Raw genomic sequence first — 22,841 nt, forward strand, 5'->3', positions numbered from 1 at the left:
TATTTATTCACATTTAGTCTTGTTTTTTTCTTTGATGTCCACGATCCTATCAGAACAGACTTATAATCAAACTCATTAAACATATATCAAATTCATAAGAGCAAGACTGCGTCCATCTCTTCTGGAATCTCATTAATGGGAGCACAAACCCTGCAGTTAGGTGATGAGTTTCCCTGTCTAAACATGTCTGATACTTCACAAACAGTGCTGATAATGAAACATAAATGGAGCTCAAAGCACAGCTCAGCCCCAGGGTCAAACGTAAGACCACAACAGCTTTCAAAGAAGAACTAACATGACACACACCTCTCTCTATCACTCCCTCCTCTCTCCATCATGTGTTACACCACTCCTGAACAATTTGATCTGAAACAGGTTCACTAAAGTCCAGTTTGTTGTTCACCCAACCCTGAGACTGACGTCAAGGTTGACCTGCATCTACCAACAGAGCTTTGGTTAATTTGTAATGACTTGTTTACATTTGATTCCATATATGGTTTACAAGATATTTTTTTATGTGAAGGCTTATGTACACTTACAGTCAAAAGAACGCACCTACTTATTCTTTATTATTACTTCTTTCCAACGGATCCGTGAAAACGATTAAAAATGCTGTAATTTGCATGCCAGGCCAGTAGTTGGCGATGTCTCTTTGTAAAGGAACAGTATGCGCCTATAGACTGAACGCATAATATGCATACGCATGATGTCACCGTTTTCACAAATTCACGTTTTTGTAGTTTAAATGGAGACGATAACAGTATCATTTCAAAAACTTGCATTTTGAAACTTTCAAAAGTTTGTGTTTTCAGGCCCCCAAAACGCTGTTGTCGTGTAAATAAACGTCCAAAACGCATACAAAGTTTTCTGTTTTTAGCTGAAAACAGCTTTATGTAAATGGCTCCTTATTCATATGCCTAATATTGAAAATGCAAAATGGAAAAATACTTTGAAAATGTAAACATGTATAGTTAAAAATGTTGTCAAATATTGTCAAATATCAAATACTGGGTGGGACAATTTGGTCATCAAAACTGTAAAGTTATTATTATTACATTATTTCATTATACATTATTACAAGTTATAATATATGTTACAAGAGACTTGTGATGGTTACAGCCCTTCTTTCCACTTCTTAAATAATAAAGTCATCAAAACTATGAAGCAACACAAGTTGAAGTATGGGAACACATGCACTAAGACACCATTTTCTGATAAAGGGCTGGAAGTCTGTTATGAATTTTCGGTGAGACTGATTTTCTTCTAATGGGATTAAAATTTCATTATCTACTATAAATATGCAGGTCAGGAAGGCAGGATTCTGTCAGGAGTTCATGAACTAGTAGCACAGCGCTTTAATATCCACTGCATATTACAAGTGAACTGTTTGTCAAAGGCTGCTGAATTTCAGTTGCTGTGTTCCTCCCCTTTTAACATCCCTAATGTTCCTTCTTTTCTGCCGGCTTTGATGTGAAAAAGACTTTAAGCGACAAAGGTTTAGTGGGGTCACGTGCACCGCGTGCTGGTCTTTAGCCTCAGATGTTGTTTTGATTAGCTCACAAACCATTAGCAAACCTGCTATTCTAGTGAGTGATCGTGTATGTTTTGTCTTGACTGGTCTAGTGTACTTTGTTATAGATTGCTAAGGAAATCATCGCCATTAATATTTCGCATATTTACCGGTAAGGATGAATAAACCCCTGTAAGCAGGCTTTTAGCATTTAGTGCACAACTTGTCCTGTACCATCTGTGCTAATGCTAAAAGATGAATGTAGTGGTGTATGTTTGTGTAGGGAAGAATGTGTGTACTGAAGAACTCTCACAGAGAGGCTGTTACCTGTAATACCTGCCTCACTAATTAGTCAAACCCACATCATTTAGCCATTAGTGGGTTGTACATCCCAAAAAGTACCAGAAGAGGGAGAGACCGAGAGTGAGAGAAAAAAAAACCTGGGAAAGCTACACTGGGGTGTAACAGCCACAGACATGATTGGTTCTACGAATCATTCAGCTTGTTGAGGAGAGGTGCGGTATATTTTTAAGCAATCTGGACTTTCTTCACAATGGATGATAAAACCAATCCGATTCTCATGAGAAAAGGCACCTATTTAACATTCTGACTTCCTGTTTCTGTTGCTGCTGCCATATGGTCTAATGGTGTGTTCAAGTCATGTCAGAAGTATCATATTTATGAGTATGCACGTGAACACCACCACAACATCGTAATTACAAGTGAGAAACACAGGATTTGTTTTTCTCTTTGAGAAGTTTCCGAGTTGGGGGCGTGTAAGTCAGAAACATGGCGAAATCAACAGATGCAATGTCTATAGCTGACGGTAAATTTACCTGAAATTTACCAAAACATACCTGATGCACATTCTTTGTTCTTCATTTTCTAGAAGCAGAGGTAAAAATCCTTGCTATATTTTTGTGTAGTTAATGCAGAGAAGGTACATCGCCATCTTGCTCTGTGGAAAGTGACTTGAATCCACCTGATGCTATAATTACGAGTTTCCAACTCGTACATACAAACTTTCCAGGAGGACTTGAATGTACCATAAAGCCCTGGGTATACTTCGTTTTCTTGCACAGTCGAACGCACAGCCTTGCAAAGCATACTTCATTTGACTCGTACGCGTACATAGGCGTTTGAAGCATGCGCAGTTTGTCACAAGTTACAACCCATGTAAATATATTTGTATTCTTTCATGCTAGAGTTGAACATATGAGGGTACTTTCTAACCTCTTCGCACAATTTGTCGTCTATATAGGCCCCCATCGTCGCTGTAGCTTGCATGCGTTCCGGGCTGCGTTCCATTCCAGTTTTAGACACACACTCGCGAACTTCCCTAAGCACTTCCCCTCGGGGGAATCCCTGCCACCATTTTGAAGTGCGTTCCACTTCGTGAAGTGGACGAGGGAAGTTCATATGGACAGACCCTCGCTCCCTCGATTTTGACCGAGGGAGCGAGTCTACTTCATATGTACTCTTCAGGCAGCTCCATAACCCACAATGCAACACGATTGTGACGTCACCGCATATCACGTTTAATTTACCCCACCACAAACAACTCTATGATATATTAATTTTTTTCTAAATATTTAAAACACACATATATACATATAGAATGCTGCATTAAACAATTTTGTTAGGGGAAAAAATAAATAATAAATCAGCTCCATTGAGGATTCCAAGTAATCAAGGGCTTAGGACGTTCCAATTCAGCCCACTGCAAAGGTTCCGCCAGTAGTGGGCACTCATGCAACGTAAGCAACGAACTGGAACGCAGCCCCGGTCTGTTCTGTTTGTGCAGTTTTTCTTTGACTACCTTGTGAATTAATGCCCCCAGGGCACGGTTGCCACCTTGTGGATAAACTAATTACTGCAAAGAAATTAAATACGCATGTGCGACTTGCATGTACAAATACACGTGGTTACAAAAAACCGACGATGCATGTACAGTATGCGCGTACTCTTCAAATGATGAAATTTGCTTCGCCCACACTGTACACTGACCCTCGCGTATGCATAAAAATATACTTTTTTTTATGAACTATACTTTGGGCTTTAACTCCCGCCCTTCTTGTTACCTGATTATTGGTTTATTTGCTCCACCTGCTCTCCCTTGTTACCCTCCTGATTTCCTTCCCTATTTATTCTCCTTGTGTTTTCAGTCCTGTGCCAGTTCGTCTTTATTATTTACTTTTGTGTCCTGCCCTGCCTGATGCTGTTTACCTTGTCCAGTCTTGCCTTGTCCAACTGCCGGTCCTGTTTTCCTACACGGGGTAGTTTTTGTTTTGTTTTATTGTCAAATAAAGGCCCATTTTTTCCATATCTCGCCTCGCCTCATCCCTTCACCCCAAACCTGACACTATTTTTCTATTTTAGCCATAAATCTAATAAAAAAAGTTTTAGGTTTGCACTTACAAATTATTGTATAATTATAAATAAATATTACAATATATCTCTTAAGTCTTATTATCTTACACAACTTTGCATTTCAAACCATTAATTTTATTTAAAAAATACTGAACAGTGAAGATTAAGAAAATAATTTTCTGGCAATTAACAACACACTTTCTACAATGTACACATACATGTTAAGGGGAATTTTGCCTACAGATCAACAAAGGTCAACAAGAAAAAAATAAGTGAGACTGAACCAGATCAGGACACCGAGAGGGACTCCACCCAGAGGAAGAAAATAAAACAGAAAGAGAGAGGGAGGAGGGGGTTATGAAGCAATGAAATGCTGAGATTAGGACCGCAGGAAATCTCTCTCTCTTTCTGTCTGCCTTTCTCTCAGCCTCTGTACCTCCTTCTGAGCCCCTCCTCTCCCGCTGACATGGTTGAATGTCTCTCTAAATACACCAGTTTTGCCCCTTGAGCTCTCAGTTGTAGTTCTGATGTGTTAACATGCTCATCTGACCCGGCAGGTGACAGGTGAATTAGCTGCTGCTTTCTGATCGCCTCTACACACCTGAGCAACTGGGAAGAAGAGGAGAAAAGCACAAGTTTGTGGATTTTCAGGACTTTTATGACAGCTTTCAGAAAGTATTTTGGCTCTGACTCTTAAATGGCTTGTTAATGATTAGCTTTTAAATGGATGAGGAAAGACTTTCTTGGGAAGAACATGTATTTTTATTTAGTGTGTATTGAGAGGTTATACCCAGTGCTTGCTTTTTATACATACTTGTGAATTTTTAAAATCATTTTATTAAGTAGCTAATGGCTCACTGGTGTTGAACTGATTCTTTAATCAAAATTATACAATGAGGGACAGACTCCATTCTGGACATTTCAGGGAACAAAGAATACAGGACATAAAGGCATCTTGACCAGCAGTTATCTTTGGACCATCCTGAAGTTCATATTTGGACTTTTTTTTTTTTTTTTTTTTTTCAAAAGTTTGTAAGAAAATTTTTTATCAGCAAATCAACTATCTAATGGAAGGACAGCAGAACTTGGTGCCATCGTTATGGCTTCTTGCACTGCACTGGTGTCTGCTGCTTCTACCACTGACAGAAAGTGTGACCGTCGTGCCATGGAAACCCTGTACAGGTGAGATACATGCAGTAGATTTTTTCAGTACACTAGTTGACTTCCTCAAAAATTAAATTCTTCAAATTAGATCAGGTCCAGATTTTAAAGGTTTATTGTGTATAAAGAAAGTTTTTTCTCTTTATCTAAGGGCATCTTTGGCCCTGTTGATTTTATATGTGTGTGTGTGTGTGTGTGTGTGTGTGTGTGTGTGTGTGTGTGTGTGTGTGTGTGTGTGTGTGCATTGAAGAATTCTGTCATTATTGTCCATTTTTAGTGCCTGAACCAACAAATGTCATTTCTAGCATATTTGTGGTGAAAATAATGATGGAAATGACACTAAATACTGTATTTTTAAATCAAAACTTCAGACTCCTTTGCTTTGACTAACTTCATAGCTTGAATGTTATTTATGTAATTACATCCAATTAGCCAACATAATATTTTACAGTTTTCCTATAATTACAAAATAACAACTTGATTGGAAATTACATGCAAAAAAATACCACATTTTTCTCACACATCACGTCCAACCAAACTTTTTTCATGATTTCATATGAATTTTGACTTTTTTATGCAAAAAAAGAAAGTATGAAGGTCCTCCCCTAACCCCACCCCTAAACCTAACCACCACTGAGACGTAAGCAGATCATACAAAAACCTACGAATGAGATCATACGAATTAACCACCAATTCGCCAAATTGTAAAATAATTATGAATTCCCATGAGATTCTGTTGTTCATTTTGCATCTCAAGCATGTTCTTCACTGATACAGCTGTCTCCTTGGCAACGACTTATGAAACTATATTAGGGACAAACTTATGGTGAAAATGACACTGCAGAACACTGTGGACCAGCACAATGTCACTTAATAGAAGAAATAAACGTGAAATCATAACACACAGCCACACAAATGCATTCACAAGGCTGGTGGTGTATCCCTGTTGTTATGCTGATTCACAGCTTGGTCTCTACAATGGAAAAATTTAAACTCTTCCCAATCCCGACGACATCCCTCAGGCTTAAATTCCCCAATTTTCATACCACGGAGGCAATTACATTAGATACCAATGCAAAAGAAATGAGAAAATGAAAAATGCCAATATAAAAAAGAGTTTACCAAAGAAAATTCCCTAAGTGGCATTTTAAAATATTGCTTTTGTATGTCAAGAGTGCACCATTTAAATGGTCCATAATTAGGGCAATGAGCTCAGCTAAAGCACTGTTATTACAATAGAAGCTGTAAATACCACAATAATGTGGATGAACCAAAGAATGCTGGGAATGTTAAGGGAATTGCAGTTCTGTCACTGAACATCTATAGATGACATTTCTTTGTCACCAGTGTGTGTATTCTCATTTGAAGCATATTTTTTTCTGCATCGGCTGCCATCCTACACATTTATTTGTAGTTTGAGAAAGAAGTATGCAGTACACACAGTAAAACCTCCAGTGTTAAATGAACAGTTAGTGTTAAATTAACATTGCCAGTGTTTATATAATCCACACCGGATTATATAAACACCGGGTGACACTGGAAGTGTTAATTTAACACTGGATGTTTTGCTGTGCATCTAAGAGTATCAGTTGCAAGCTCGTGTATGCTGTTATTAAATGTATGCTCATGTCACTTTACATATTTTAGATTAAGACTATGTATACTATTGAAGAAAAACAAGTCATGGACTTAATCATAGACATGGGGTGCTAACAAAAACATTACTTGATCCCTATTTAAAAGTTTTTAAACCATGTATGAATGACAGTAAAACAAAGTTTTTTTTTTTTTTTAAATTCTGTGAGCCAGGGAGAGCTGGTAAATATTCTGTCTCCCCCTCTTTCCTCTGTATATTTTGCATGGAAGGCAATTTGCATACATTAGTTGATAAACTAGCTATTCCCATCCGCAGATGCAAAAATACATTGGCCCCAAAAGTATTCAGATTCTTGAGCCACATGTATGGATTTCATTGCATTAAATAGCAGTGTATAAAACAAAATGGTGATTAAGTCACTATGAAAGAATTGACAATTATTATTCTTATCCTGTCACTCACATGAGATCACAGCAATAGCAAACCCAACCATCCAATCAATTCCCCATGGACAAAATCAAGTCCCGTCCTACGTTTTTTCTTGTTCTTGTTATGTCACAATAGGAAAGAAAATACTATCGCAACTTCCTATTCGTGCCGACTTTAAAGCATGATAGATAGCACAAGGCACAAGTACACTTTTCAAACATGCAATTTTACAAAGAGATATTTGGTTTTGGGGTTTTAAATGATACTATACTGGTCAAAATGAACAATTTTGGACACTACTGATTATCAAACTTAATGAAATCAAGACAGTCTGTAACTGTAACTATACCTGGAGAAATCTATCCATTAGCATTCCCATTCTCAATGGCAGTTATTCAGCTGGTGTAGACAATATTGGAAGTATGCAACCTGCTTGCTCTCATCTTCACTTATGGCTTTCAGTTCTGGCCATAGAAGTTTTTGTACCAATCACCTGGATAATAAGTCATGATTACCACCACAGGAAAAATAACGTCCCAACAATGCTGAATGGCATCACAAGAACACACACCCCAACCCTTGACTAGCACCTAAGTTACAAAGTACACTCCACTCCAAGTCCACTCCAAAGGGAGTTATTCTCTAAATCAGTAAGCACTGTTTCTGAACTCCTTGAAACATCTTAATTTTTCTTCCGGGAATGTACACATTACAATATTCCTCATTTAAATAATTCCCACCCAAGGCATACGCAAAAAAACAGAACCAGGCCTGGTGGAGTTGTGTTATTAGTGTGTTGAAAATCACAGTTATGTTAAGTGCATGAGATTTCCAAAACATGCTTAAAGTTGTTGACCAATCACAACACACTGTTCCAGCTGACCAATCAGAGCACATTGCGCTTTTTGGAAGGAGGGGCTTCATAGAGACAGGAACTAAACAAAGCTGACAGACTAGGAAGAGAGGTGCTGCAACAGTGTAAAATATATGTTTTTTGAACATTCAAGCTTGAAAACCTATTCTAGTAGACCCCAAAAACTAAATTAAGACTTTGTGAAAGGACATAATAGGTCTTCTTTAAGGTCCCTATAAATAAATAAATAGGATACTGTTGACTATTGAATGATCACAGAGGGTGTAGTTACAGCATCTACCAGCAGGGGTATTAATTAGGTATTTGGTAGACCAAACCTTGTTCCTGACAAAGGAGCATCATCTACTTGTTTCCTCAACTTCTCTCTTTAATCTTTGTCCACTTCCTCTACAGATCTCAATCCAGTGGACCTGCTGTCTCGGGTGCTGCCCCATAACGGAGAGGCTCTGGCTGGGGTCCGTATGGTGCAGGAGGGAGGTGCTCGTGGAGTCCAGTTCTTCAGTCCTACACAGGCACTCACCTTTCCATCATCTCAGCTCTTCATTAACTGCCCTCTCTTCCCTGCTGAATTCTCCATAGTGGCCACTCTAAAAGTGCCTCAAATTAGAGTGAAGGTAAGCTTATACTTACCTTAATCCCTATAGGGCCATTTACACAACACAGTTTTTCAACTAAAAACAGAAAACTTTCTATCCATTTTGGCTGTTCATTTTTACATGACAACGGCATTTTGGGGACCTGAAAATGCAAACTTTTGAAAACAGGTTTCAAAGTGCAAGCTTTAGAAAACTATACCATTATTGTTTCTGGGTAAACTACAAAAACATAAATTTGTGAAAATGGTGACATCATGCGCATTATGTGTTCAGTCAATAGAGTACCTCGGGGATGACGTGTTTTTGTAGGCAAAACCCGGAAGTGAGTTAGCATTTTAGGTTCCATCGCCCTAAAGTCTATGGGTTTTTTTAATGGGTTTTTGCTAAATCGCCTGAAATAAGGTCTGTGGTTAATAAAGCCTCTAAATATTTTCACGTTTTGATCTATGACATAAAACACACCAGTTACAACCCGCTTGTGATTTTTTAAACCTTTATTGTGTCTTAAAAACGGCAGTTCCTAACAAATTGCTAAAAGGGACTACTTCCTTTGGCGGGGACTTTAGACGTCATCATGACAAACAGGACATTTGGACAGCATTTCTCATGAAAAAGTGGATAAGTATTCATACACAGCGCAGATCATAATCAGCGAGCATGTTTTTAAATAAAGTTGTTTTTTAAATAAAGTTTGAGGAAGTTTGGTGGTGGTGACGTTGATCCGCGACCATGGTGTGCTGTAGTCCGTTTATAGCCTGCTGTTAGCTTTTTATATCTGACAACTTTATTTAGGCTTCAAAATGTATAAATGTTGTGTTAACTTGTAAAGATTATCTTGATAGACAAAACGTGTAAGTGTCATAACCCTTTGTTAAACACAGAGCTTATTTTTTGCGATTTTCCAAAAGTCTATGGGAAAAATGCATAGGCTTTTGATCGAGGGAACCCGTGCGCCGCTAACTTCCGAGTTGGCCTACAAAAACACGTCATCCCTGAGGTTCTCTATAGGCGTGTAGTTTTACTTTACAAAGTGACATTGCCAACTACTGGCCTGGCATGCATAATACAGCATTTTTAATTGTTTTCACGGATCAGCGTTGTCGTCTGTATGTGAAAGACGCAAAGGAAAAACTTTCTTGATTTTAGTACATCGTTGTCGTATAAACGTACCCTTAGCCACTTTTTAGTGATTCCTTTTTCAAGACAAGTAAAAGCTTTAAAAAAAAAAAAAAAAATCACAAGGGGGTATTACTGATGTATTTTATGCCATAGAATAAAACATGAAAATATCTTACACTTGTGTTAACCACAAACCTTATTTTAGACATTAAAAAAAAAAAAAACAATTGACTAAAATGCTAACTCATTTCTAGGTTTTGGCCCACAAAGGTCAGAAAGAGGGTTGGAAATGGTTATATAAACTTGATATAAAAGATATCACATGATATAGTGAATGACCCGAATGAATGACAGCCTAAACCTGAGTGTCCTTACTGTCTCTCTGGACTCTATCTTTCAGAGGAATGAGTACTTGCTGGCTGTGGTAAGGGAGGATGACAATCAACTCCTGCTTGGCCTGCGTTTCTCTAAAGACAAAGTCCATCTCATCTATCGGGGCTCAATGGGGAGGGAGCGTCTCAGCTTTAAAAGAATCCACCTGGCGGACAACCACTGGCACAGCATGGTGTTAGCCATCAGTGGCCACCATGCCACCCTCACTCTGGACTGCGGCATCCCACTGGAACTGTGAGTCTGTAGCGCAAATAGAAAGACCGAATTACATTTTAGGCATTCACTACAAGATATAAGCATTTAGATGACCTCAGAGTTACATTTTGGTTAAAGGGATAGTTCATCAAAAAATTAAAATTCTGTCATCATTTACTCACCCTCAAGTTGTTCCAAACCTGTATGAATTTCATTCTTCTGCTGAACACAAAAGAAGATAGTCGTTAACCAAACAGTTGATGGACCCCATTGACTTCCATATTATTATTTTTTTCCTTACTATGGAAGTCAATGCGGCCCATCAAATGTTTGGTTACCCATATTCTTCAAAATATCTTCTTTTGTGTTGAACAGAATAAAGAAACTCATACAGGTTTGGAACAACGTGGGTGTATGGATTCAATTTTTGGGTGAACTATCCCTAATTTGTATATGATTAAAATATGATTTCTTGTCCAAAATGTGCACATATACTTGCAATGAATTCTTGAGGAATTAGCTGCAAATTCAGTGTATTTTATTTTACGACATGGGTGGCATTTAGAACCTGGCATTTGTTATTTCTAGGGGAGGGATCTTTCCAACCACAAAAATAGAAGAGTTTCAGAAACAATATATAATGTTGCAGTTCAAAGTTGAGTTCTGTGAGTAATGTACTTCCACTGATGGGTTCCAGGGTCCATAAACAGCCATTTCCCTCTGATCTCAGCACCGATGGCTCCAGGTTTCACATTGGAAGTCGAAGGAAGTGGAAAGGCCTGTTCTCTGTGAGCTTTGCATTCTCATTTTGCTAATTAGTTTGCTTAAAATTTAAAATATGTTAGCATACACAAAAACATACCTGTCGGTCAGAGGATGATCTGTTTTCTTTCTTAAGGGTTTACTACGCCAGCTCGTCCTTTTACCTGGATCGGACGCGACGTCACGTGTTTGCCCCTCCTCCAAACCGTCACTGGTTGAGCTTTCTGTCCCTAAAATTCTGTCAAATTTGCCAGTGAAATCCCACACGAATGATGCCCTGCTCCCTTCATATGGTAAACCTAAATGTTTAAATTCAAAAGATTTTAAGGTTGAATTAAAAGGAATATAAAAATCCTGACATAAAAATTGAATAAAATAATTTATAAATAAAAATGAAACAGTCAAAATAAAAATGTCATTCCAAACCCACATGACTGGAAATGTCAAACGTAGTCATATGGACTACTTTACGGATATCGTAAAAGTAGTCCATATGACTACTTTTAGCATGATAAGAGTTAAAACTGAGATGCTTAATGGAAAATAGGCTGGTTAAACATATCAACATAGCCAATGTTAACACAGAGTTACAATGAACCATTACAAAAAAAAATTATTTTATCATGACTGGAGCCATGTACAACATTTTGAGGAAAAGAACAGATCTGTGGTGCGAACGACCACACTGATGACATATCGCCCATGGTCGGATTGAGTTATCAGCCCAAACTAAACATCTGACACTTGTTTCGCTCTGAAAAGGAAAACAGAGGTTATACCACTTGCAGTGAGAGCTGTCAGTGATTGAGTGTGTGCTGGTGATGAGGGGGTTTACGCTGGCACACATCTCGGGCATGACAAACAATGCTGTGTTTACATAATTTGAATTGACAATTTAAATTAGCTAATGGCAACTTTGATCTAGATTACACACCTTAGTTAATATTTTTACACCCTCACTGTCTGAGATGACTAGACATATTGTTTTACACTTTACATCTGTGATGACGTAACAGAGATTTTGTTCATTGTTTCATATCCATATTCTTTTGATGAAGTAGGTCTATTACAAATAGTCATCCAATTTCATTAACATATCAAAAATAATATATATATATTGTAAAAATCCAGTAATCACAGATTATCAAATACAATATATTTTAATGTAATTCAAAAAGAAATATTACTTTAAGCATATTTGTTCATTATGTGTACTTGAACTTATGCATTCTCGCTTCAATGTTCAGAAACAGAGGTCCGTGTGACCCTGGGGTCTAAACCAGCATGCACTGCGGCGGAGCAGGGACAACTCTGGTTTGACACTCTTAAAAGGGGCCTCTTCCTATGTGATGGTGCATACTGGCACTCTATGCTGCAAGGTAGGAAGACTGAAGAAAAAATAATAATGGATTTCCTAAAAAAAATGTTTAATTTTAACTTTAAAGTGATAGTTCACCCAAAAATGAAAATTCTGTCATTAATTACTCATCCTCATGTCGTTCAAAACCCGTAATACTTTTGTTCATCTTCGGAACACAAATTAAGATTTTTCTGATGTAATCTGAGAGATTTCTGTCCCTTCAAACGATCGATTTATATGATGAACAGATTGAATTAAATAGGCTTTTATTCACATATAAATGTTGATCAGCGAACATAAACAGAAGCTCAACCGACCCTGCTTGACGCGAGAGAACGTAACTCTTCCGGAAGGTCATGCTGCGTAACACGAGAATGAGCCTCATTGGTTCTCACACGTCAAGCAAACATGCTTGAGCTTCTGTTTACCACAACTGATGTGTGAGTTGATGAATGTTATTATGTGAGTAAAAGCCTAAATTCAACAAAAACGTGTGTCTTTAGAAAACCTTAACCCTAACTTTTAAAGCGTCAAAGTGTCAGTTGCGTGGCTGTCTATGGAGGGACAGAAATCTCTCAGATTTCATCAAAAAGATCTTCATTTGTGTTCCGAAGATGAATGAAAGTCTTACGGGTTTGGAACGACATGAGGGTGAGTAAATGATGACAGAATTTTCATTTTTGGGTGAACTGTCCCTTTAAGATTGTGACCTCTCAAGCCAAGTCAAATTTATTTATATAGCGTTTTTTCACAATTCACATTGTTTCAAAGCAGCTTTACAGAAAATCATGATGTTACAGTTTATATGTCTTAATATCTTCATGCCTTATAGTCGCAATTAGATTAGAGCTGGGCGATTATATAGGATATGTTTTGCGACGATACAAGCAATCAAGCAGTTGTTGAGATATGCTGTATAGTATACAGTATATCGCCCTATACAGTTATGAATGCAAATAAAGTTGGACATACTAATATATCCGACTTTATATAAAGATCTGGGCGATAACATACTTTATATTTTGCTACAAAAACATGTTGAGAGTTGCGAATAAAGATGCAAATAAAGATGGATATAATATATATCCAACTTTAAATTTTATAGCTGTGTTTTAATTTAAATAATACAGATTTATATAATCATGCAGGCAAGATTTGTTAGAATTTGCCATTTTAATTTAGGAAATTATGCCACATTTACATTTAACATGCAATATTTATATAAATCCTGGAACCTATAATTATTATTAACAACAAGCATAATCGATTAGTTCCTTTACCAAGAAGTGCTGTGGCAATGGTGATAGTATCAGAGGGTAACACCACGGTACTTCATGATTACCATGACCAAAACCTTGGTACTTTTTTTTTTTGCATTGTTTTGTGTTATGCCAGCTGAGGTTCCTCAGTAATTATTTTTTACACTGTTCAATCTACAGAGAAAGACAGACTAGACTATGTAGATGATTACCAGGACCTCTACACCACCTCAGAGACGCTGGACATCGAGCTTTTCCAGATCCCCTCTGTTGGGCTGTTTGCTGCTATGGCTCATCGGGCCAACAAACCAGGCTCTGCCATCTACCGCTGGATCCATGGCCACTTCCAGCTCTACCAGAACATCAGCACCTTCAAGGCCCAGGCATGGAAGCAATTCACTATAGGGAGGAAGGTGAGAAAAGATTATTATTGTTGGGGTTTCTTTTAAAAGTAATGCATTACAATATTGTGTTACTCTCTAAAAAAGTAACTAATTGCATTACTTTTTAAGGAAAGTAGTGTGTTACATTACTTTTGAGTTACTTTTTCTCACCTGGGCTGGGCTTGAAAAAAAGTTCTAGTATTGCCAAATGTTAAGGCCCTTTCACACCAAGGGCCCTGTTTTAAGGATCTGAGCACATGGTCTGAAGCGCATGGCGCAGATGCACTTAGGGCGTGTCCAAATTCACTTTTGCCAAAAAAAATGGTCAGCGCATGGTCCAAAAGGGTTGTACCTAGTCTCTTAATGAGTCATGGGTGTGTTTTGGGCGTAACGTGCAATAAACCAATCAAAGTGTCATCTTCCATTCCTTTTAAAAGCCAGGTGCGCTTGCACCAGTGACGGATTGCTATTTACATGGTTGAATATAGACACTCTCAACCATTTTAAATGCATGTGTGTATTGCCACGATTGGTCAAATAATTAGCAAATTTCATTCATCGCTGCAAATAGGTAATTCTGATACATGCAATGACTATCCATTATGACATGTAGGCATTTTTATTTTTATGTACTCAATAATAATCTTTTACATTTTAATCCTTTTATTTTTAATATTTGCCATGTTTGTGTGCTGCTGTGCGTCCCTGTGTGTGTAACAAACAGAGTGTACACGCGTTGTGCACCTGCCTATAGGCTAACGCGGCCTTTAAATTACAAATAAATAAATAAAAAAAATACTGCACCATTGACTTTAGACCAGGTTTTGTTGGTCAATGGCGCAGTCATTTTCAGTTGCCTCAAAATAGCAACACGCCAACAATGCGCCTGAGCACACCTCGTTTTTAGACCAGCACGCCCATGGGCGAACTGATGGGCGCGAGTGCATTTGCTATTTAAATAACGTGGGCGCTGGACGTGAAAATGATAACTGCGTCAGGCTGAAACTAGCAAAACTCCTTGCGTCGCATTGCACCGGGTATATGATAGGCCCCCAAAAGTTAAAAAATAAGCCTCAGGCTAAAGGAAATGCAAATGTCTGTACAGTAGAGGGCGCAGCTCAAACAAACCTTTCAGCTGTCGCAGAAGAATAGAATGCAGGAGAAAGTTCGACACTCTTCAGTCATTTTTGCTTATTCGTATCGTTGATTTGAATCATCGAAGGTCAGCAGCAAAGACAGTGGTTAAAGGGTTAGTTCACCCAAAAATGAAAATTCTGTCATTAATTTCTCACCCTCGTGCCGTTTTACACCCGTAAGACCTTTGTTGATCTTCGGAACACAAATTAAGATATTTCTGTTTAAATCCAATGGCTCCGTGAGGCCTACATAGGGAGCAATGACATTTCCTCTCTCAAGATCCATTAATGTACTAAAATCATATTTAAATCAGTTCATGTGAATACAGTGGTTCAATATTAATATTATAAAGCGACGAGAATATTTTTGGTGCACCAAAAAAAACAAAATATTGACTTATTTAGTGATGGCCGATTTCAAAACACTGCTTCAGGAAGATTCGGAGCGTAATGAATCAGCGTAACGAACTGCGGATTCGACACGCTGATTCATAACACTTCGAAGCTTCCTGAAGCAGTGTTTTGAAATCGGCCAACACGAAATATTTCGTTATTTTGCTTTTTTTGGCGCACCAAAAATATTCTCGTCACTTTATAATGTTAATATTGAACCACTGTACTCATATGAACTGATCTAAATTTGTTTTTAGTACCTTTATGGATCTTGAGAGAGGAAATGTCATTGCTCCCTATGTAGGCCTCACGGAGCCATCGGATTTAAACAAAAAATATCTCAATTTGTGTTCCGAAGATTAACAAAGGTCTTACGGGTGTAAAACGGCATGAGCGTGAGTAATAAATGACAGAATTTTCATTTTTGGGTGAACTAACCCTTTAATAAAGTGAATTAAAACCAAGTATAAATTAAATACTATTTAATAGATTAAATACATAAAGTATATTTGTATTATTTACAATTTAATTATAAATAAAATTTTAAAATTGAATCTGTTTAATTTGAATATTAAGCTTACACAGTCACCATGAAATCAAAATCGACAATTCTTATTTTCGTTACATTTCGTTTCTCAGAAATGGCTTACTGCTCCTATAAACAGGCAAAGGTTGTACGGTGCAGCTGTAGAGAGCAGTGATTGGCACTTCATTAGGAAAGAATTACTGGCAGAAAAAGCCTGAGGTGAAATGTTAAGGGAGGCAGGTAAGGGACATGGTTCAGTACCAAAAGTGTGATCTGAATGTTTTCCACTCAATCATGCACAGATCCACAGAGTCCAATAGACTTTACACTGCACTTCAGGAGACAGATGTGTTTTGATGTGGTGTTTCTTTCGCTCAGTACAAACGTACGCAATAACTTTAAATCACCATTGTAGTCAATCAAAGAAATTAATTTTGTCTGATGATCTTTCCCTTCCCTGAATGAATGAATCATTTATACACATCTGTCTGTCTGCAGTGTAATCTTTTAGTCTTAATTATATCACACAGATCTTGAATTATAAAGAATAGGAAGTAATAAAAGTTCTTTGTTGAAACCTGCAGCTCCTTACAACTATCATTATCATTACTGTAAATCATGGAGCCTGTATTTGTATCAGTAAAAACATCACTAAACTCTTCGCCTGAGTGAAATTATGACTCACACTAAGCTATATGGTACAGTATATATCTACCACCTGATCTTCACACTGTTCTAAATTTAGCGAGCTGGATTCGTGATAGCCAAATGACAGACTGACTGATAAGTGTAACATTATCTCTGTTTGTCTGTATCAGGCTCATTTATCACTATGTGTGTTGTATGTGTGCCAGATGTTCTTGGCGGTGTCGAACTCGGTGGGCCCAGCGGACGGACAGCGAGAGCTGTCTGTGATCTATAGGTGGAGTAATAAGAGGCTAAAGTTTGTGCATCATCAGACCCTGGAGACGCACGGCGCTCGTGACTGGGAAGCCTTCCATATTAATAATGAAGCTTTTTTGGCTGTGGCCAATCACCGAACAGGTTGGTCCTATAATGGTGTGGTGCGGCTGAATCAAAAGAATATCATCATCAATGGACTTGTTCATACATCACGAGTTTGGAATCATTATGATGATTTAATGTTTTTGAAAGAAGTTTCTTATGGTTTTTGAAATTAAATTAAGGTTTTTTAAGGGAAAACATTCCAGGATTTTTCTCCATATAGTGGACTTCAACGGCCACCAACGGGTTGAAGGTCCAAATTGCAGTTTCAATGCAGCTTCAAAGGGCTCTACATGATCCCAGACGAGGAATAAGGGTCTTATGTAGTGAAACGATCGGTCATTTTCTAAAAAATAAATACAAATTACATACTTTTTAACCACAAATGCTCGTCTTGCACTGCTCTGCGATGTGCCACACATTATGTAATCAAGTTGGAAAGGTCACGCATGACGTAGGCGTAGTACCGAGCAAGTGTTTGCAAAGCAAACGTGCAAAGGCCTTTTCAAAGAAAAGGTAAAACTATGATGTCGGAAGATTTTGAGAAAAGTTTTTCGCCTTACCGCGGTACTTCCGCCTACGTCATGTATGACCTTTCCGACGTGATTACGTAATGCATGGCGCATCGCAGAGCTAGTGCAAGATGAGCATTTGTGGTTAAAAAGTATAAAAAATTTTTTTTTTTTTTTTTTTTAGAAAATGACCGATTGTTTCGTTAGATAAGACCCTTATTCCTCAGCTGGGATTGTATAAAACCCTTTGAAGCTGTATTGAAACTGCAGTTTGGACTTTCAACCTGTTCAACCTTCAACAAGTCCACTATATGGAGAAAAATCCTGGAATGTTTTCCTCAAAAAACAAATTTTACATAAACATCTTGGATAACATGGGGGGTGAGTAAATTATCAGGAAATTTTAATTCTGAAGTGAACTAATCCTTTAACCCCAAAATTAAAATTCATGCCATTCTAAGCCTGTATGACTTTACACAAAGATATTTTCAGATATGTTTTTCATACAATGAAAGAACATTGTGACTATAGAGATTGTCAAACTCCAAAAAGAGCACCGTTAAACAGTCCATATATTTCAATATATTCCAATAGATGTGACATGTAAGGATTCTACTGAAATGAGTTTGGAATGACATGAGGATGAGTGTGAACTTCAGGTTTAGGCTAGCTATTTATTTACTATGTTTACTGATAAATTTTGAGCCACTGATGTAGTTCAGTAGATGGTATCAGCATTTAATTTTGTTAATGCTCTAAAAATTGGTGGCAATTGTGAGAATAGTTGCACTTTTTATTTTAAACCCTTATATTATGTTCCTGTCATCCCTATTAGAGAATGGGAATCACAACATTAACAGTGTTGTTTATAAGTGGAACCCAGGCACCAAGACGTTTGAGGTGAACCAGACCATCTCGACATCGGGAGCTTATGACTGGGAGTTTTTCACCGTAGGGCCCTACCACTTCCTAGCAGTGGCCAATGCATTTGATGGCATCTCCACCCAAATAGATTCATCAATCTATATCTGGCTTGGTGGAGGCTTTCAGCTCTTTCAGACTATAAGGGTAAGTTTAGAAAGCATATTTCATCATTTGAAAATGCCTCGCAAGGCCCTGAAACTTGCTGATGGCTTAAAATCAAATGGATCATTCTGAATCTTGATGATCATCTAGAAGTGGTTTACTTTGAATGGAAACACTGATGTGAATGAGGAACATTTCTGTCCTGATTTGCACATTAAGAAATATATTACAGGTAAATGAAGTGGAAAATCATGACACATGTGAAAAAAAAAAAAAAAGATGAATGAAGGACTCGTGTAGGTGTTTCCCAGCTGCAGCATGTTATTTTACATTTACCTGACACCTGTTCTCACTGAGTCACCTTGGGGCATCTGTGGTATCGCTGGAGTTGTTTAATTATAGGGTGAACTAAAGCTTTAACAGCCGTAAAAGACCCTGAACTGGTACCGAAAGTGATTTATTGCGTGAAATCTTGTTGTCACAGACTTTTCACTTTTCTTCACTGCAATTTATTTTATTAAACACATAATGCTTTTTTTATTTAAAGGAAAAAGACATTAATCTTTTTTGCAAACATGAGATATAGAAAAAGTCTGTTCATGGGTATTGGGATTGGAAAGGTGATTTCTGATAAATATCACTAGGAACTATTTTGTCATATACCCAGTTTCAGGTCATTCTAGTCCTATAGTAATGGGACTAGTAATGGCTGCTTTGATACACTCTCAGAAAAAAAAGGTACACAAGCTGTCACTGGGACGATACCCTTTAAGATGGTTCTAATATGTACCATTTAGGTACTAATATGTACACTTTTGGTACCAATATTTACCTTTGAGGCACTAATATGGACTCTTTAGGTACAAAGGTGTACCTTTTGAAAGGGTACTGCCCCAGTGTACCTTTTTTTCTGAGAGTGTACGAATCTATAAAAGTGTTAAACATTTTCATTCACCATTGAATTTGCTCTAAATCACTGATCCAACGTACATGTCAACAGACTTTATGAGGCAGACTCACCGCTTGTGATGTTGTCAGCCATTTCAGATGGGAATTTCCCTGTGTGCAGATGTGTTTTACAGGGGAATAAAGAACAAGAAGAGTTTTTTGTTAATAGCAAGTGTTTAGATGATGTTACACTATAATTAAATTCTTGAGATCTTACCATCTAACAAAATCAAAGTCATGTATGTGATATGGATCTCGTGAAGTTACTGATGCAGTCAGTGTCAATTCAGCAGGACCATGTTTTCTTATGACACTACAATGATTTTAACCTATGATATTGACAAAAGTTTTGGGATGCCTGCCTTTACGTGCACATGAACTTTAATGACATCCCATTCTTAATCCGTAGGGTTTAATATGGAGTTGGCCCACCCTTTGCAGCTATAACAGCCTCAACTCTTCTGGGAAGGCTTTCCACAAGGTTTAGGAGTGTGTTTATGGGAATTTTTGACCATTCTTCTAGAAGCGCATTTATGAGGTCAGGCAGTGATGTTGGTGAGAAGGCCTGGCTCGCAGTCTCTGCTCTAATTCATCCCAAAGGTGTTCTATTGGGTTGAGGTCAGGACTTTCTGCAGGCCAGTCAAGTTCCTCTACACCAAACTCGCTCATCCATGTCTTTATGGACCTTGCTTTGTGCACTGGTGCGCAGTCATGTTGGAACAGGAAGGGGCCATCCCCAAACTGTTCCCACAAAGTTGGGAGCATGAAATTGTTCAAAATGTCTTGGTATGCTGAAGCATTAAGAGTTCCTTTCACTGGAACTAAGGGGCCAAGCCCAACCCCTGAAAAACAACCCCACACCATAATCCCCCCTCCACCAAACTTTACACTTGGCACAATGCAGTCAGGCAAGTACCGTTCTCCTGCCAACCGCCAAACCCAGACTCATCCATCAGTTTGCCAGACAGAGAAGCGTGATTCGTCACTGCAGAGAACACGTCTACACTGCTCTAGAGTCCAGTGGCGGCGTGCTTTACACCACTGCATCCGACACTTTGCATTGCACTTGGTGACGTAAGGCTTGGATGCAGCTGCTCGGCCATGGAAGCCCATTCCACGAAGCTCTCTACACACTGTTCTTGAGCTAATCTGAAGGCCACATGAAGTTTAGAGGTCTGTAGCTATTGACTCTGCAGAAAGTTGGCGACTTCTGCGTACTGTGCGCCTCAGCATGCGCTGACCCCGCTCTGTGATTTTACGTGGCCTACCACTTCATGGCTGAGTTGCTGTTGTTCCCAATTGCTTCCACTTTGTTATGATACCACTATCAGTTGACCTTGGAATATTTAGTAGTGAGGAACTTTCACGAATGGACTTATTGCACTGGTGGCAACCTATCATGGTACCACGCTTGAATTCACTGAGCTCCTGAGAGAGACCTATTCTTTCACAATTGTTTGTAGAAGCAGTCTGCATGCCTAGGTGCTTGATTTTATACACCTGTGGCCATGGAAGTGATTGGAACACCTGAATTCAATGATTTAGAGGGGTGTCCCAATACTTTTGGCAATATAGTGTATGTGTGTTTGCAAAAGTTTTGGAAATACTTCTGCATCTATATTAGTTGATATCTGAAATAGCGTAGGCAGCCTTTTACCTTAACCAAATTTTTTGAGAGACAACGATAAAATCAGCCTGAGTGCTTAGGGAAATTTATTTTGGTAACACTTTACAATGAGGTTCCATTTTGCAAAAATGAATGGTGGCATGCTTGAATTTCCCGCGGAAACCCACCAGTACCACCTGAATTAGAAAACATTATTACAAGCTTACCGTAGTTTTACCGTAGTTTTGAACACTGGCTGGTTATGTACTTGCTCAAAAATTGATTTTGGATCATTTTTAACCAAAAAAGTTATGAACTGCAGCTTTAATGTTAGTTCATGCATTACCAACTAGTGGGACCTTATTGTAAAGTGTTACCCTTATTATTACCAAACCCAATCTTTCTTTCTGAACGTATATCTTTAATTTCTCTAGACATTTGGGGCTACAGACTGGGAAATGTTTCAGATTGGAAACAGAGTCTTTCTTGCTGTTGCCAATGGACACATGCTGTGTGAGAGAGGACCAAGCCTCTATACCATCAACTCAACTATATATGAACTTGATATGACAACCAAGATGTTCCTCAAGTTTCAAGACATTGTAACATACAGGTAAAGTCTGAACTATAAAATATTTTGGGGGGTTGAGAGTCAATCATAATTCACATCTTTTGACTTTATGTCCTCTTGTATGTCAGTGCGGTGGACTGGGAGTTCTTTTCGCTTGGAGATGAGCACTTTTTAGTTGTAGCCAACTCTTATGATGGATCGTCTTACTCTTTGAACAGTGTTATATACAGGTATAATTCAAAACATCATAACTTCAATTTACACATACTGCAGTACTTCAGACATTGGCATTGTGGGTGGTTGTGCAACTGTTTAGGGTAACACTATTTTAAGGTGATGTAGTTACAAGCTACTACACGTGAAGATAGACATTTTTCAGGAAGTCTTTTTCACTTTTATTGTTTTTGTCTCTGACAGATGGCAGGGATATGAGGGTTTTGTCCCTGTCCATCGGTTACCTACTATAGGATGCAGTGACTGGGAGTTCTTTACCTCAGAAGAGGGTTCATACCTGATGTACTCCAGTGCCAAAACACCTCTTTCCAAAGTCTTCAAGCTGAGGATCCACTGAGGGCACAAACAGTTGTTCAGCTTTTGCATATTTTGATAGAATCGAATAGTTTTCTATTCCACTCTTGACCTCTGTGACAACTGACACTTTCATGGGAGACTTTTTAATGTCAGAGAAGTCGATCAAGCTGGCAGGAGGTGGAATCTGGAGTTTGATACTTCCTGAAAACTACCTCATCTGCTTAAAAAGACTGTCAAGATGCAAGGGAAAAACTCTGTGGCTGAATCTCAGTTGTGTTCTAAAATCAAATGTGGTTCAGCAAAAACTATTTTGTTTCAAGAAATGAACATTTGTGCTTATTGGACATCCCTCAAATACAGAAAGTGAAATGAGGGTGCAGGACATTCTAACTGTCTAACTTTTATTTACAATATGCACTTTCCATGAATGGGGTACACTCATTTGTGGATAGTGCCATACAATGTTTTAAAGATTATATCAATAATGTAAAATAATGTAATAAATAATGTTATTTATATGTATAATATTTGTATTTTACCTCTTGTTCTTTGCACTACAATAAATTGATTTTACTTTAT

General features: G+C 38.1%; 1 protein-coding gene across 2 annotated transcripts; it reads left to right on the forward strand.

Annotated features, from left to right (window-relative positions):
- Window positions 1-4,500: 4,500 nt before the first annotated feature.
- On the forward strand, window positions 4,501-22,840 carry tspeara (thrombospondin-type laminin G domain and EAR repeats a). 2 transcript variants are annotated; one of them, XM_051897163.1, is made up of 13 exons: window positions 4,501-4,515; window positions 4,910-5,062; window positions 8,335-8,555; window positions 10,057-10,283; window positions 10,942-11,032; window positions 11,143-11,299; window positions 12,254-12,385; window positions 13,806-14,038; window positions 16,918-17,107; window positions 18,416-18,648; window positions 21,595-21,773; window positions 21,860-21,961; window positions 22,149-22,840. In XM_051897163.1, the coding sequence occupies exons 2-13, from the start codon at window positions 4,948-4,950 to the stop codon at window positions 22,300-22,302; spliced, it is 2,034 nt and encodes a 677-aa protein (XP_051753123.1). In that variant the 5' UTR covers window positions 4,501-4,515; window positions 4,910-4,947; the 3' UTR covers window positions 22,303-22,840. The 2 variants fall into 2 exon arrangements, with proteins under 2 accessions (XP_051753123.1, XP_051753124.1); XM_051897164.1 differs by lacking the exons at window positions 4,501-4,515; window positions 4,910-5,062 and adding an exon at window positions 8,009-8,032.
- The last annotated feature ends 1 nt before the right edge of the window (window position 22,841 follows it).

This window comes from Ctenopharyngodon idella, chromosome 6 (assembly GCF_019924925.1).
Source record: "Ctenopharyngodon idella isolate HZGC_01 chromosome 6, HZGC01, whole genome shotgun sequence".
In the NCBI taxonomy this organism is placed as follows: domain Eukaryota; kingdom Metazoa; phylum Chordata; class Actinopteri; order Cypriniformes; family Xenocyprididae; genus Ctenopharyngodon; species Ctenopharyngodon idella.